Genomic DNA, 16,825 nt, shown 5'->3' with positions numbered 1-16,825 from the left:
ATTTTATAGGTTTTCCAGCACCACTGTGAATGGTGACATCATTGGGATGCTCATTCATTGAGTGATGTGGAGGGAGTATTCCAAGCATTTTGTAGCTATATTTCCCGGATTCTGACATTGAGCCGGGGGTCTTTGGCGATGCATTGTTGTGGCTTGTCATAATCCCTCTGCCCACACAACTGCTTACTCTGGAAAATGTACTCGTAGACCGTTCAGTCAATATTTGCACTAGCCGCCTGTTTTTATTTTGCAATTCCAGAAACCGTTTAGACGGCCAAGTGTAGTGATTGAGCGCATTCCTCAGGACTCCTGTACAGTCCTTCAAGACTCCAGCCCCCACCTTCAGGGACAACAACCTAAAGATCTGAAGTTTATAATAATGGTGCATTCTTATAAGAGAAGCATCAGGTTTCTATCACACACATATGGACTTGTACAGTGGGTGCGGAAAGTATTCAGACCCCTTTAAATTTTTCACTTTGTTGCATTGCAGCCAATTGATAAGATCAAAAAACTTTTTCCTCATTAATGTACACTAATGAAAAAAACAGTAATATAGTTATTTTTGCTAATTTATTAAACCAGATTAACTCAAATCTCACCTGGTCATAAGTATTCAGGCCCTTCGCTCAGTATTGCGTAGCAGCAACTTTTGTGCTGGTACAGTCATGAGGCTTAGGAATGATACAGAAAGTTTTTCACACTTGGATTTGAGGATCCTCTGCCTCTTCCTTGCAGATCCTCTCCAGTTCCCTCAGGTTGGATGGTGAACGTGGAAATCATTTTCATGTCTCTCCAGAGATGCTCCCTTGGGTTTAGGTCAGGGTGCTGCCTGGACCAGTCTGGAATGGTCGCAGAGTTGTTCTGAAGCCTCTGCTTTATTTTAGCCGTGTGTTTAGGGTCAACAGGCCACATTTACTTACCCGGTCCATTCATGATCCCACGGTGTGTTGTCCGGCGTTGATTGGGGTTCTGCCGGCATTCACTAAGGGCGTGCGCCCGATGTCCATTAGGTGTCGCTGCTGCGCTGAAGGCCGCCGGAGTTCACCTTCTTCGTCCCAGTGTATGCAAGTGCTATTCTTGCGGCACAAATTCGGAGACAAATTCTCCCCCATTTGTCACGTGAAAGACGGCGGCGATGTCACAATCCCGAGGCAATTCGGCGCAAAACTGAAATATTTGTGAAACCCGACGAAAATTCGCGATTCTGACCCTTAGTAAATGAGCCCCACTGTCTTAATGGAAGGTGAACCTTTTGGCTCAGAGCACTCTGGAAGGTGTTTTGAGTTAGGATATCTCTCCATCTCTATTTATTTCATTCATCTTTCCTTCATTTGCAACCAGTCGTCATGTCCCTGCCTCCAGAGTGATGCTGCCACCACCACGTGTCACTGTTGGGATTGTGTTTGGCAGGTGATGAGCCGGGCCTGGTTTTCTCCACACATACCGCTTAAAATGTTCAATCTTAATCTCATCAGACCAGAGAATCTTATTTCTCATAGTCTGGGAGTCCTTCATTTGTGTTTTTTTTTTTTTTTTTTTTTGCATACTGTATGCAGCTTTCATATGTCTCTGTCTGCCATAAAACCCCTCCCTCCTGCATCTCTGGAGCTCAGCCAGTTATCCTGGGGTTCTTCCTTACTTCTCTTTACTTAGGCCAGCACACCAAAGTGGGAAAAAGTTATTGGCCTCAGAATTTGGCAAAATGGCAAAAAAAATTTTTAGTACAAAAGATTTACATTTTTTTAAAATCTCCTAAAACCTATTTAACTTTGTTATCCCTGTGATCATATCGACCCAAAGAATAAAGAGAAGGTGTTAATTGGACACAGAATGAAAGCTGTAAAATCGCCCCACAAGATAACGCTACAAATGTTGGGGTTTTTTTTTTTTTGTTGATTTCACTGCACTTGGAATTTTATTTCCAGCTTTCCAGTACATTGCATGGTATGGCGCCACTAAAAAGTACAATTTATCCCCGCTGGTAACAAGCCCATAGACATCTCTGTAAATGTTAAAATAAAAAAGTTAGCGCTTCTGGAATGAGGGGAGTAGAAAACAAACAAAACTGAAAACAAAAAAAGAGTCCTCTAAGGGTTAACAAACTATCTACATTTTTTTTTTGGGGGGGGGGGTTCTGTCAAAATCGGGTGTCGAGTGTACATTAATGAGCAAAAAAAAAAAAATTTGCCAATTGGCTGCAATGAAACTTTGGGGAAAAGTGTAATGGGGTCTAAATAGTTTCCGTGCCCACTGTATTTGGGATGATATGGCATTAGCAGGGAGGGGAGGTACACTTCAAAGCCCCCTTGCCTCTGCCTGAAGAAATCTTTATTTGGTTTTCCTGCTATGACACCACCTGCTGCTTGGCTCCTTTGGTTAGAATCTTTCTTTCCACCATAAGTCACATGCGTTAAGCTCCCAAAAAAACCCTTTAATAGCACCCAGAAAACTATACATAGTGGGATTGGATCCGATTACATAAATGTGCAATTTATAAGCGTTTAGCCACAGATCGCATTAACGCCTCTACAAGCATCTGACACATGTAGAGGCAGTTTTACCCCTTGAAATGGCCTGATGCTAAAAAAATAGTCATCTTGTCTCTGTTGGTGCCAGAAGCTGCAGCCTCTTCATGTCGCTTCTGCAGCCTCCCTGCCCGATAGAAGATTGTGACCAGAGCTCAGCCTTTCGGTAGATGATCCGATCACATGACCTAAAGCAGAGGAGAAAGGCGGGAGGCAGCCTGCACACAGAGGACAGGGGCATCGGCACTCAGCAGCATTGAGGGAGAAGCTTACGGCTTTGTGCTAGTTATTGGTCACTTGCGAACAAGCCGGCACAAAGAGTCGGCTCTTTCGCATGAACGACCGTAGGGAGCCCATAGCTCACTTAATCCCGCCCCTAAACTGTTCACCACTCCCCCTCTAATTCTATAAAATCGGGTTAAAAGTGGAGTGGGTTTACTTTCTGGCCTGAGGCTCCCTATCATATTTTTAATAGGGAGCCGTTGAGGAGCCAGAAGAGCCGGCTCATTAGGATGATTAGGCTCCGCTCACTAAGAGCAGGACTTCCCATCAGTACTTTGTGCTGCTGTCTGTGTTGCTGTAGCAGCTTCTCCCCGATTGTAACTGCTTTACTCTGAGCAACTTTAGTGCCGACTGATGTAACAATCTCTTATTCCCCCACTGCCTGCACATACATTACTCCGATATTTATGTGCAGGAATAATTGTCTTCCATAAATTGCAGTTTATTAACATTATCAACAATCTGAGTTGTTTATTTGTATTTGTAGTGAAAATACAACCTTCCTCAAAAGCGAAAAATACTCCTTTTAAAATGGCACTCATCTGGAAAAAATGCCACCTCTGCACTCAGCAGATTGTGTGTTGTGTAAAACCAGTATGGGTAATATTTTTTAGTGCGCTTAGAAGTGGCCATCTAGTCGTAGATGCGTTTTTATACCAGTGATGGACAGTTCACCATATGTGACGCACAGAGATTACAAGTTGCACTACATCTTTTCTTGCTAAATGTTCAGATTGTGATGGCAGATTAAATAATTAGTATGTTTAATATTTTCTGAACCACTGCATTCAGCCTCTATTATATACTGTATATACCATTTATTCCCACTCTGCTGGATCCTCCTCAGATGCTTTGTGAGGTCGTTCTGCACCACATCACAAAACTGATGATGCAAAATGATGTGTATTATTTTTCTTGTTTCCTGATTTCTCAGTTTCTCATTTTTCATGAAGATTTTGTCCCAACTGGCAGAAAATAAACCTCTTCAAACTGTTCATAGATAGAATGACATGATTTTTGTTTGGGGTAAAGGGAAGGATTTTGTAATGCTTTGGGGTGTAGAGGTTGAGGATGCTGCTGTATCCTAGTGATCATGTGGTTTATTCTCAGTGGTCGCTGCACTGTTCTGTGACTCCATCTTTTTATTGTTCATTGCTGGGAAACGAGCGGAAAGAGGAGAACATTCTGTTTTGTTTCCAAACTAAAGTTCAAGGCTTTGGTGAGCAGTGTGGTGATTGTGCCAAATCCAGAGGCCTTCTCAGTAGCTAAACCTGAATGGCATCCTCCCAACCTACATCAAGTGTAATTCCAATCTTATTCTAAGTGACTTTGTAAAAACAAATTGATATACACTCTCATCTAGAGCTGTGGTGAGTATTGCTGATCTTGCTTCCCTTTTTTTTTTTTACATAGTGCTGGTCCAGTGTCTGCACCGCACTTGGCTTTGCTGCACCAGATGTGGGGAGCTGCACCAAGACTACATCTCCTAGAATGCAGTGCAGCAAGCTACATGCACTTTTATCATAGGGCCAAAAAGGTCTCAAACCCACTTGCTGTTGTACACATCCTGTTTTCAGCCCTGAACAGAATAGCTCCTGCATCTAGATGATGTGCTCTTCCTGTGGTGGTCTACAATGTCTTACTGACATGAAAAGTTACTTTACACCCAATCTACATACTGTTCTTAAGTTCTTTAGCTCTAAAATACACTGTAGGAATAGGCGTAATAGAAAGATATTTTATAAGTTGCTGCTGGTTGTATCTCTGGATGTGACATGGTTGTTACCTGCCATAAGTTGTTGTCTCCTGACTGCTTTTACATCATTGATTCCTTCTCTCTCCTTTGTTTCCAGGGATATTAAGCCAGACAACATCCTTCTAGATATGAACGGCCATATTCGCCTGGCAGACTTTGGGTCATGTTTAAAGATGAATGACGATGGCACTGTAAGTTCCAGACTTGTGTTCCTCTAAGAGAACATGATGTGATATTTATAGCTTTTACTATATTATATATTTGTGTTGTAATACTTAGCTGTACATGGGCATGTTATATATCCAAATGTAAAACAAATGGTGAACACAAATTAGTGTTCATCAGTGTTCTACTTTGATTAAAGAGAAAAATCAATTTAAATTAGACATGGGTGCCTAAAAACAATTAGGCCTGATATTAAAAACCCTCTTTAATATGACATACTGTTAATATATCCTCTCTTCACTTCCTGCTGTGTAGGTGCAGTCCTCTGTGGCAGTGGGCACCCCAGACTACATCTCCCCAGAAATCTTACAAGCTATGGAGGACGGTATGGGGAAATACGGACCAGAGTGTGACTGGTGGTCTCTTGGCGTCTGCATGTACGAAATGTTGTATGGGGAAACCCCTTTTTATGCGGAGTCTCTGGTGGAGACCTACGGAAAGATCATGAACCATGAGGTGATTATTAATCTCTGTTGCCTTTTTTTTTTACATCCAGTCTAAGGCCCCTTTCACACAAACGTTTACCTTTCTCTTTTTTTTTTTCTTTCCCCCAGTCAAATATTTCAGTGCCATATTTTGCCGCATGTACATGACCTATTGTAACTGTATGTGGTTGATGTATGTACGGCAGCATATGGTACACAACCATATGCAGCATATATGCAACACGGTTTTTCAATAGTTTCCATAGATTTTATAGGGGTGTACGGAACTTAAATACTTGGAAAAATAGGACATGCTCTATACTTTTTTTGCTTCACAATATGCCCATTTAAATGGATGGCCGTATTGCCCATTGAAATGAATGTGGCCGTATGAAAACTGTACAGTATGGGTAGCATACAGCCATTTTCATATGGTCGTATGAAAGGAGCCTAAAAGCGCTGTAAGTCTACAGGTCCCCCTCTAGGTATTGTAGACTGGAGAACCCCACCTTGCCCCAGCTAGTCTCCTTTTGAAAGTCAATTTTGGGTCTGCCTTGGGTTTCTAGGACAGAAAGAAACAACCATCATTATCAGCCATGGTATGGGAAATTCCTCCATAACCTAGAGGGTCCTCTGCTTCCCTCCACAAAACGGGAGAACAGAGTGACCGGGTTCTTTGTCTCCAGTTTCCTCAATATCTATACAGGATTTTGATTAATTTTCACACATGGTGAAAATCCTTTAATGGGCTAGGCAAACAAACACATGTAGCAGTTTTATTGTCCACCTTAATTGTTCATTGTACACTTTCTTTTCTGACTTGCCGCCTGTGTAAAACTTTTACTCCATTTACCGTAACTGATATCCTGGTTGTTTTACTAGACTGCATTGTCTCCTCCTAAATGCATCATTAGTTCAGCATGTCTGTAATTAAGTGTCTCTCTGATCTCCTATTCAATATACATGTAACACAGCCGGCTCCCGACCAGTCGTGGCAGCGCTCCAATGTGTGATGTAGCGCAAATACAGCAGAGCTGGCACCCGTTCATCCTGCCCTATCTATGTGCAAGTTCTTTCTGCCGCTCACCGGCTGTGACCATATTATATAAGTAAATAATTAATATTTCCACACTCTCAACAAGCAGATACCTTAAAACGGCTTCTGCAGTAAATAGAAATATGCAGATTTTACGTTTATTGTAGAGGTTATAATCTCATCTGAAATTAATACTATGGTCTTGGAACAGCTATATCCAGTCCAATTGAGGTAAAAAGCTTTGGCTAGTTTTATCTATTATCTTGTGCTTGTCTCAGGTATACAAGTTATCCCCTATACACAATATAGTGGCTGACTGATGTGACCCTCTCCAGTGAATGGGGATCCCATTCTTGCTGATGGGTGAATACATACATGCCCCCTGCCGCTCCATTCACTGGCTGCAACAGTGTTGTAGATGACAGTGTGCTGTACTCAGCTATATCCGGCCAAACCCATAGACATCAAAGTGAGTGACAGGGCGCATTTGCTTGTCCTACCACTCCACCCTTTAGTGAGAACAGGATTCCTGTCATTTGAAGTGTTAGGGTCCTGTTCTCGTCATCATAGGGGACTCAGCAGTTAGACCTGCACCGATCAGGGAAAGTCCCTTTAAGTCAGGACAGCTTTGTGCTGCTGGGATGATTAGCTCACAGACTGTTACCTAAAGATAACTTCTCATCTGTGTGTAGTAATGGGTCATAGGGGGTTTTCAACCTCCAGTTTTCATTCACTTACATCAAGAAGAGATCTTAAAACTGGTGAATAATTGGTACGCACATTTTACTATAAAGCTCCAGTTTATTGTACAACGATTACCTCCGTTCCTTAACACACACACATAATCTGACCCTTTTCTACACCTATTTTTTTCCAGGAGAGATTCCAGTTTCCCTCAAACATCGCCGATGTGTCAGAAACGGCCAAGGATTTGATCCAGAGGTTGATCTGCAGTCGGGAACGAAGACTCGGACAGAACGGGATAGATGACTTTAAGACGCACTTGTTTTTTGAAGGGATCAACTGGGAGAACATCCGAAACATGGAGGCCCCTTATATTCCTGATGTCAGCAGTCCATCAGACACATCTAATTTTGATGTAGATGATGACATCCTCAGGAACCCTGTAAGCGTTTGGAGGACGGGAGTGATGAAATGTATTATATCGTATAGAAAGGCGGACAAGGAAAGACCAGAAAAGCGCTCATAGAGTAGTATGGTAGTAGCTTGTGGTGCTGACTAGGAAGAATGGAGAGAGGCTCACCGGATGTGGTTGTGCTGTTTTAGGCACAAATCTAATGAAGGTATAGACGGTTAGTGTCTCCTGGTGCTGCCCATGGACAAGGGTCGTCAAGACACGGTTGCCAAACCGGTCTGGAAGCGTGGTCGGTAGAGCAGGAAGGGTACTTGTCTCAGTTCGGCGCACACAGGTGAAGGAATCCGGGGAATCGATCCTTCACCCGCGCTGCAGTACCTATCCACTTGATAAAGGAGTCATTGTAGACTCCGAAACGCGTTGTGTTCCAGAGATACAAAATAAAAATACCCCCTTTTTTGGATTCATCTTGTGTATGTCACCTATCTGTGTGCGCCGAACTGAGACAAGTACCCTTCCTGCTCTACCGAAATGTATTATATGGCTTTATAAGCGTTTTTACATCTCTTGTTTGTGTGAGCTTATGCTTATATACAGCAACCTATAGAGCTGCAGTCTGCATGTCCTTATGGGTTTTTATTTCCCATTTGGTTTTTCAGTTCATTCTGATAATGTAAAAGTCTTATGTACTTTTCATCCATTACAGGAAGTGGTCCCCCCAAGTACACACAGTGGATTCTCAGGTTTTCACCTTCCGTTTGTGGGATTTACATACACAACTGACAGGTAAACATTGCTCACGCTGCTTACAATGATCTGCTCTTAAACATGCTTTTTTATTAAGAAGTGAAGAAGTTAACCTGCTCATCCATATAACAGTGACCCGTTTGGGTGTCCTGGGTGGAAAATGTCCAAATTTTTCCCGTCCCTCAGTCCAGTTATTTATTCTTTTAGCTGTTTCTCTGACCGGGGTTCCTTAAAGGACACCATCCACACAAATGCTGTGACCAAAGATGAGGATGTGCAGCGCGGTTTGGAGAATAGCCTTCAGATTGATGCCTATGAGCGCAGGATACGAAGGCTAGAACAGGAGAAGTTGGAGCTGAATAGGAAACTTCAAGGTGAGTGGTTACAAAGTGCGGCCCTGGGTGTGACTGGGGCCAACTACAGACTTCATAGGCTAGTGAAAAAGAATATTTCTCCTCCGATCATTGAAAAGATTTTAGGTAAATTGTGAGGTCCATGCTATTCCCTAGATCACTGACAAACAGATGTGCTTTGGTTCTCAAATATTGGACAACGCCTTTTAATCTATATTCTGAGTTGTACAAATTTCCATTGAAGGGCTGCAGCTTATAAGTGGGGGACACTTATTCCCTTTAGTGTCCCCCATGTAGGATGTGTGTATTTCCCATGCATGCTCTTAGGAGGAGTTGAGAAATCATGTTGCTTTTTGGCATTGACAACTTCTACAAGGGGTAAGGTGATGTCTTATCCCACAGTCTTTCCTCACTTTATACCTGAGTTTTGGGTTAGGAAACTTTTATTAGCTGCGTCCAGATATTTTCCATGGATCCTAAGTACTGCTGTCATATTCCCTTCCAGAGTCCACACAGACGGTCCAGTCACTCCAGGGCTCTAGTAGACCGATGGGAACTTTAAATCGGGACAAAGAAATCCGAAAGCTAAATGAAGAAATTGAGCGCTTGAAGAATAAAATCTCAGGTATCTACTATTATTGGAGCCTTAAGTAATAGTCTCTTGTTGTGACCCTTTGTTCTCTGTCAGTGTAATATATGTATATCAATATCCCTGGCCTTTTTTTTTTTTTTTTTAATTAAGATTCCAATAGGATAGAGCGTCAATTGGAAGATGCTGTTACCCTACGGCAGCAACTGGAGGATTCTGCAAACAAGATTAAAAGCCTTGAGAGACAGCAGAGGACCTTAAAACAGGAGAGGGATGATCTACAGAAGGTGATTTTACTTTACTGTTTCCCCCATATTCAGTGCCAGTTAGTACATGTGTGTTTAATATCCATGACCAGGATTATTAGAATGGTTGTCATTGAGAATAGCTGTGTGTACTTCTCTTTTCACATCTGTTCTCCAGACCTGTCATGTGCCTGTGTCAATGGAAAAGGTGAAACTAATTAAGATCCATCCCTTAAAGTACAGATGGGTTTTAATCTTTGGAGAATGCTAAAAAAATACATTGTGGTAAATCGGCAACATTCCTGGAAAAATGATTTGGCAAGATGCTTCATAGAGTCTACACTCTTCTTCCTTATCCGCACGCACACTTTTTTTTTCGGGGGGTGGGGGGGGGGGAGTTGTATATTGTATAATATGTATGCATATGTGTGTTTTTATTTACTCCTAAAAATTCTGTAGAATGAAGATTGCCAACAGTGACAGTCTCCCTCATGTGCCCTGACTGCCAGGACACCCACCTTTGGGACTTGTTAACTTGTAGTTTTGTTGGGAGGTCTCTATCTAAAGACAAACAAACTGATTCTTGGCTGTGAAAAATTTTCTTGAATCCTCATAAACAATAGTCTTTGAGTGATCAGAAAAAATTGGTTCTGACTAGAGACATTCTATACTTCTAAACGGATCAGTTGCACAGTCTGTTAAGATGGACTTTGGGCAAAGATTCAGTAATTAAGTACAGAAAAAGTTGGACGCCACATTATATTATTTTATTGAATTTTATGTATTGTGCCCGCATCTGCACTTAGACGGTACTATAATTCTGCTGATTTTCAAACTGTGTCTAATTTAACATCAGAAAATGCACCAAAATTTGGTGTTATTTTGTTGCACACCATTGTGACAAAGCCACACCTACTTTTGCAGAAGCATAAAAGAATGTTAGTGTTTTTTTTAACAAATTTTGCCACAATTCTGATGCTTTTTCCTCAGTTGCTCTCTGGCTACAAAATCCAGACATTCTGCAGTGTTCATGCCCTGTGTGTTCTTGGCCTATGGTTTTGGTTTCATTTCTGCAAAATGGCAGCAATATTGTCTGCTGCTCATTTACATTTTTAATTAAGTACTTTTCCTTTTTATCTAGCCATAGTAACTAAAGGGAAGGTATGCAATACCTTCTTTATTTCTCCATTTTACAGCAACACTCGGAGGCCCAGGAGAGGCTGAAAGCTCAGACGAAGGAGCTGAAAGATGCACATCAGCAGAGAAAGTTTGCCCTCCAGGAGTTTTCCGAGCTGAACGATGAGATGGCCAACCTCCGCTCTCAGAAACAGAAGCTTTCTCGACAGCTCCGGGACAAGGAGGAGGAGCTGGAAGCTGTTATGCAAAAACTAGACTCTATGCGCCAGGAATTGCGCAAGTCTGAGAAGGCCAGAAAAGAGGTAACAGATTTTAGAGCTTTTTAAAAGGATTAAACCTACCATAATCTGGTGCTGCTTGGGTGTTGGGGACAGAAGAGTCTGCAGCAGATGCACCTCTTCCCTTCCTTGCTCATGCATGCATACATTGCAAAATATTGTGAAAGTTTATAATTATAGAAAATGAAACCTGGAAACTAATTGATAAATTAATAATTTTGTTTACAGCTGGAGGTTCAACTGGAAGACGCCAGTGCCGAGGCCTCCAAGGAACGTAAATTGAGAGAACACAGTGATAACTTTTCCAAGCAACTGGAAGGTGAACTGGAGGCTCTGAAGGTACTAAACCACAAGTTTCCCTTATAATGCACTTTTTTTCTATAGCAGTATATCACTTCAGGAGAGAAGCCTTGGTTATACACTGCTTGCTCCATGAGATGTAGACAGGCTGTTTTCTGGTGTACAAGCCCCAAAATAATAATAATTTCCTCATCACTGTGACAGCACCCCTTTGGGACAGGAAAGGACTGGGGTCTGCAGTGCTGCTCCTTATTGATGCCGCAAGATCTCTTTCAGCCAGTGAGCTGAGGAGTGGTCTTCCAGATCTGCAGTTTAGGATCTGGTCCAAGGCAGCACGAGAGGGGCTGCTGTGTGTCCTGGTTAAGGTCCTGCAGGGAGATGGGTCCGGCTCCTCTAGATGCAGGTTTCGGAGCTGTGCGTGTACACTAATGACTCATCCCCAGATGCACCTTGCTAGTTGTGAGTGTTCTGGTGTGGGAGAATGGGACTTCTGGCGCATTTGATCTTCTGGCCTGTATTGGCGTCCTGCACAAAGAATGGTGATCCTGTCAGATTGGGTTGAGCCAATGAGTTTAGGGGCCTATGTGGTGCCTGAATGGGTTCAAGTAATAGAACAATCTTAGGCCTGCCGACCCGCTACATTGGTTTGGAGCCACCTAATGTATCCGGTGGGGTAGGGATTTCATCATATTCTAATGCCAGCGTATAATACCGTATATACTCGTGTATAAGCCGAGTTTTTCAGCACAAAAAATGTGCTGAAAAACCTAATCTCGGCTTATACACGAGTTAATAAAAAAAAAAAATTAATACTCACCCTCCGGCTCCCGGTCCTCGGCGGCGGCTCCTGGTCCTCGGCGGCAGCTCCCGATCCTCTGCGGAGGCTTCTCTCTTCGATCCTCACGCGCCGGGCGCACAATATGATGTAATCAGCGGCGACACCGCCGCATCGCACTGTGCGCCCGCTGGCAAGTCGCATGGACGCGACTGCCGGCACGTGAAGATCGAAGAGAGAAGCCGCCACAATGGACCGGGAGCCGCCGCCGAGGACCGGGAGCCGCCACTTCAAATCAAAGGTGAGTATCGTCGGAGGGTGAGTATTAAGTTTATTTTTTTATTATACTGAGGGCAGGCTGTATACTTTTTGGGGGCAGGCTGTATACTTTTTGGGGGCAGGCTGTATACTTTTTGGGGGCAGGCTGTATACTTTTTGGGGGCAGGCTGTATACTTTTTGGGGGCAGGCTGATTGTATACTACACCCTCGGCTTATACTCGAGTCAATAGGTTTTCCCATTTTTTTTGTGGTAAAATTAGGGGTTTCGGCTTATACTCGGGTCGGCTTATACTCGAGTATATACGGTAAATGTATCCCATTGTTTTTGTTCAGTCTTTTTGCCATGTTGAATCCAGTCTAGGCAATTGTCTGTAAGATCACTAATTTAACTGCTCTCATTCCTATCCTGATGGTTTCTTATAATGTATCATTATAGAAAAAAATATATCTGCCTAGAGGAATGCTTAGACTCAATACAGTTGTAATAAACACTCAGTTTGCTTGTACCATTACTACAAAACGCACTGTATGTGACGCCTCTTGGTTATACTTCAGCTGTCCATCTCTTGTATTTATTCAGTTGAAGCAGGGTGGTCGGATACCAGGAGTCACATTAGAGCACCAACAGGAACTGTCCAAAGTTAAGACTGAGCTGGAGAAGAAGATCCTGTATTATGAAGAAGAGCTGCTGAGACGAGAGACCTCCCATTCCTTAGAACTAAAGAACATAAAGAAGGGGATCCATGACTCAGAAAGCCAGCAGCTTGCCCTACAGAAAGAAATCCTCATGTTGAAGGATAAACTGGAGAAAGCAAGACGGGAGAGGTAAGAACTGTTATGGCGTGCTAGAGTAACCGTGATTAGTCGTCAAGAAGCCCTCATTTACTTTCATTGCATCTTCATCTCCTGACCAGACGCCTATACATGTTTTATCTCTTTCCTCTTGTTTCCAGACAAACTGAGATGGAAGAAGCCGTAGGAACTATAAAGGAAAAGTATGAAAGGGAGAGAACAATTTTACTAGAAGAGAATAAAAAGCTTTCTACAGAAACAGAGAGGGTATGAAGACTCTAACAAAATAAAATGGTTATCAAAGTGTTGCTCATTTAAAGGAAATAAAAAGATTCAAGTATGCTATTGGTTGTATTTGGGGTTATAAAGATGGCAAGGGATAGATACATTGGCCTTAGTCTAGAAACTACAGTGTCTTGCTGTAGTCTACCTGGCGCTTCCATCAATTCTCTGAAAGTTGGGTAATGCTTTATTCCTTTAGTGTTGGGGCTACAGGCTAGTTAAATATTTTACAGCTGGTCACCAGGTATCCGGCAAGGCAAAAAGAGTTTTTGCTGAGATGCATGTAAATGGCATGTTGTCAGTGGTCTGTTGTCCAGTTTTGGATATTGGGACTTTAATTAACTGTTTTAACCAAACCATGGTCCATTGCATTTTGTATCTGTGCCTCTCCATGGCTGGGATTCTAATCAGATTTTGTTTTTGTGTTATATTTTCAGCTTTGTTCCTTTGTGGATAAATTAACTGCACAAAATAGGCAAATGGAGGATGAACTTCAAGACTTGACGACCAAGAAGGAATCTGTCGCACACTGGGAGGCTCAGATTGCTGAGATCATTCAGTGGTACGTGGTCTTGTATCATCCATCTCCAGGAGGGAATGCTTTTTTCGGCATTCAGCAATTTGTACTACAGACTCTTCCTTCCTTCTGTTCCTATTAAGGGAAGTAGTTAGATCGGGGAAGGGTGATTCATTTTCCCATGGGCCACATGAGAAAGTAGTATGGTTTTAAAGGGCCTAACTAATATACTTAGTTCTACCGAATACCTAATGACCCCTTTCATTTTGCCCCCTTTTTTATAATCCCCCCCCCCCCCCCCCATTATGTGCCCATTTTATAGTGCCCTCTCCTCTTACTTAAAATTAAAAAAAGTTCTGTAGCTTCATCTGTTCACTACGACACTTGGCTTGTGTGCTGCCACTGGCTCCGCTATCTCTTTGTGACCACTCATCCCCCCCCCCCCCCCCCCCACTGTAGTTGGGGGGGTTAAAATGAGCACAAGGGGGTGATTAAATTTGGGATTATTATTAAATATATATAAGGATTTTGTTTGGGGTACAAACCCCAGACAGTACTGTTTGGCTTAAGTGCATTGAAACTGCCTTCTTCCAGGGTAAGCGACGAGAAGGATGCCAGAGGTTATCTGCAGGCCTTGGCATCTAAGATGACAGAAGAACTTGAAACTCTAAGAAGCTCCAGCCTAGGTTCTAGAACACTGGTAAGTGATGGTATATGTGGTAGATATGCATCACAGTTGAAAATTGGATCGCTTTTACTCATATTGCCATTAGATGAGTTCACTTGAGTTACAAAAGAAAACATCAGACCATAGAAAATCGACAATAATTACTAAAGTGGTGGCAAATTGCTTGAAAGTGCTATCACTTTATAATTAATGGGTAGGCAGCCTTTGGAGCAGCATGCAGTAGAACTGCAGTTCCCCTGCTGGTGGTTGGCAGGAGGTACACTGCTAAATCAGTGAGCATCATTGAGGTCCCACAGGCGTGTGAAGTGACTACGGACTTGCGGGCGCACGTCGGCGCCGGGGAGAGGAGGAGGGGATGAGAGCTCTCCCCAGCGATGTATGGCGCACTGCGCCATATTCCGGAGAAAAATAGGACATGCCCTGTCTTTCTCCCAGCTACGGGACGGTACGTGCGGCTCCTTACCGCTCCCGTGCGACGAAGTGCGCCCATTGCTGTATATGTCCCCCATACGGTCGTGTGAATGTAGCCTAAATCACACAAGAACTAGGCAGAGTACCACAGCACTACAGAGTATTTCAGGAGATAACTTTTAAACTTATGTGGTCCTATAATGTTAGCAGAATACATAGTGTCTCCAGAGGTGGGATGTTGCAGTGGGGGGCTTACATTAAAGGAGATTAAGTAATTAAGTTGTGTTAGACTAGGAGCACGGACTTGTAGAGTTTGAGGAAAATGTTTGCTATTCTTGAGGGTAGTTGGATAGTGTAATGGAGCAGAAGAGGACAGCCCTGATCTTGTTGATGTTCGTATAGCAGAGGGTCCTCATGTAAGTTGCCATGCTCTTTTAATTTATAGGAACTTTTTGTTTCAATTATTGCTTTAGCCTGAAATGTCATTCCCGCAAGGCCTGGCACCTTACAGTTCAGATAGGCTGGTGAGTTATTGGGGTCTGCCCCTCTGGTGCCTGCAGTAATCAGGTGGTGGGAATGAAAAGCTAATAAAATGCTTCCCCTGGATGACGACAATCCTGCGGATGTCTTTTCTTTATTTCTGCTTTTGGGCTTGAACAAATGAAAATTGGTGGTTGGTTAACTAAAACTGTCTGATCCTTTTCCATACATCTGGTCTGTCTGATTATTCTTCCACATCCTTCGTTGTTATGTGATTGCATTTTAACCAATGTAAGTAAATTTTAGATTAATGAACGCCCGTTTGGCTAGGGGTGCTGAGGAATCTTAGTTTTGTGGTGTTTGGTACCTGGTCGGACCAACACTAATTCATAGAAAGGAGATGAGAACAAGAGTTATTGGGAAATAAGAGGGGTCATAAACACCTCAAATTAAAGGAAACCTACCATGAGGAATCTACCATCAGAAGTAAATCTAATTGTAGATTCCTCTTGCCTGCTTCTTTCCTAATCTGTAATTTAATAATCCTGGAATCTAACCTAACTTGTTAAAATAATTAACATTTTACTAAAATAATACTGATGGTAGGGTTCCTTTAAATTTGTTTGGCACCACAAATGATGCTCATCTACAATTACAAACATCGGATGGAGTGAAATCCATGCTTGCTCCATTCTATTTTTATCGTAAATGTGAGAATAAGAGGTTGTAGAAGAACGTTCTTTCTCATCTTTCTACAAAGGAAAACGTTTGGGCTAAAGCACTCCTTGTGACCAATGGATATTGTAGAAGATTTTTATTGCTGTATCTTATGTTCTTTGCAGGATCCACTCTGGAAGGTCCGACGCAGCCAGAAGCTGGATATGTCAGCGCGGCTGGAGCTTCAGTCTGCCTTGGATGCTGAACTACGAGCCAAACAGATGGTGCAGGAGGAGCTCAGAAAAGCAAAAGATGCAAATATCTCATTTGAGAAGTAAGCAGGGGTTTCATCAGTTTATGTTAAACTCTACCCATTGATAGTAGGTTGGATCCAGAAGAAAGATTGTTACTAGGTGCAGATCTGGACTGTCACTGCATTTTTCTTTTGAAGTTTTCTTAAAAACTTAGTTTTGGTACTAAAAGTGTTTTTCTTACAGTAAACTGAAAGAGGCAGATGCTAAAAACAAAGAACTCTTGGAAGAAATGCAAAGCTTGAAGAAGAAGCTAGAAGAGAAAATGAGAGATGACATTGGTCAGTAAATCTCCTAACTTTCTGTTTATAAGACACTAGGTCATCTGTCTGAGTCTAACAGCGCTGTGCGGTCAGTAAAACAAACCTCAGACTCAATTTTCCTACTTCAGCTCCATCTCAATGGTTACCGACTCAGACTCCATAGCCTTGATTTCCTGGTTACTCTAGCAGGGCTTGAGATAAATGCAGCCATTCCTTCTACTGCCTTGTTTCTCTTATCTTATTGCAAATGAGAAAAGGAAGAGTCAGGAAAGGAGAGAATTTATATATTTTTATATCTCCAGTATTGCTTTTTATCGGGTCTCCGCTAGTATTGTCTGCAGCATTTCGTAGAAATAAAGCTTTTGAAAATTT

At 42.5% G+C, this 16,825-nt stretch overlaps 1 protein-coding gene across 4 annotated transcripts in view; it reads left to right on the top strand.

Moving 5' to 3' along the window:
• The window catches only part of CDC42BPB (CDC42 binding protein kinase beta), a 58,869-nt gene that overhangs the window by 23,989 nt on the left and 18,055 nt on the right, over positions 1-16,825 (top strand). For 2 of the 4 annotated variants that reach the window (XM_072116229.1, XM_072116231.1), the window contains exons 6-21: positions 4,664-4,757; positions 5,047-5,247; positions 7,130-7,378; positions 8,055-8,134; positions 8,303-8,469; positions 8,954-9,073; positions 9,191-9,324; positions 10,479-10,721; positions 10,926-11,036; positions 12,633-12,877; positions 13,006-13,111; positions 13,564-13,688; positions 14,238-14,343; positions 15,216-15,266; positions 16,065-16,213; positions 16,377-16,471. In XM_072116229.1, coding sequence (XP_071972330.1) covers positions 4,664-4,757; positions 5,047-5,247; positions 7,130-7,378; positions 8,055-8,134; positions 8,303-8,469; positions 8,954-9,073; positions 9,191-9,324; positions 10,479-10,721; positions 10,926-11,036; positions 12,633-12,877; positions 13,006-13,111; positions 13,564-13,688; positions 14,238-14,343; positions 15,216-15,266; positions 16,065-16,213; positions 16,377-16,471 — 2,276 coding nt within the window. The remainder of the gene's footprint in view (positions 1-4,663; positions 4,758-5,046; positions 5,248-7,129; positions 7,379-8,054; positions 8,135-8,302; positions 8,470-8,953; positions 9,074-9,190; positions 9,325-10,478; positions 10,722-10,925; positions 11,037-12,632; positions 12,878-13,005; positions 13,112-13,563; positions 13,689-14,237; positions 14,344-15,215; positions 15,267-16,064; positions 16,214-16,376; positions 16,472-16,825) is intronic. The other 2 variants (XM_072116233.1, XM_072116232.1) reach the window with 1 other exon arrangement.

Source organism: Engystomops pustulosus, chromosome 7 (genome assembly GCF_040894005.1).
Source record: "Engystomops pustulosus chromosome 7, aEngPut4.maternal, whole genome shotgun sequence".
NCBI classification, from domain to species: Eukaryota; Metazoa; Chordata; class Amphibia; order Anura; family Leptodactylidae; genus Engystomops; species Engystomops pustulosus.
The sequence above is the reverse complement of the archived record's forward strand: the minus strand, read 5'-3'. Positions and strand labels throughout refer to the sequence as shown.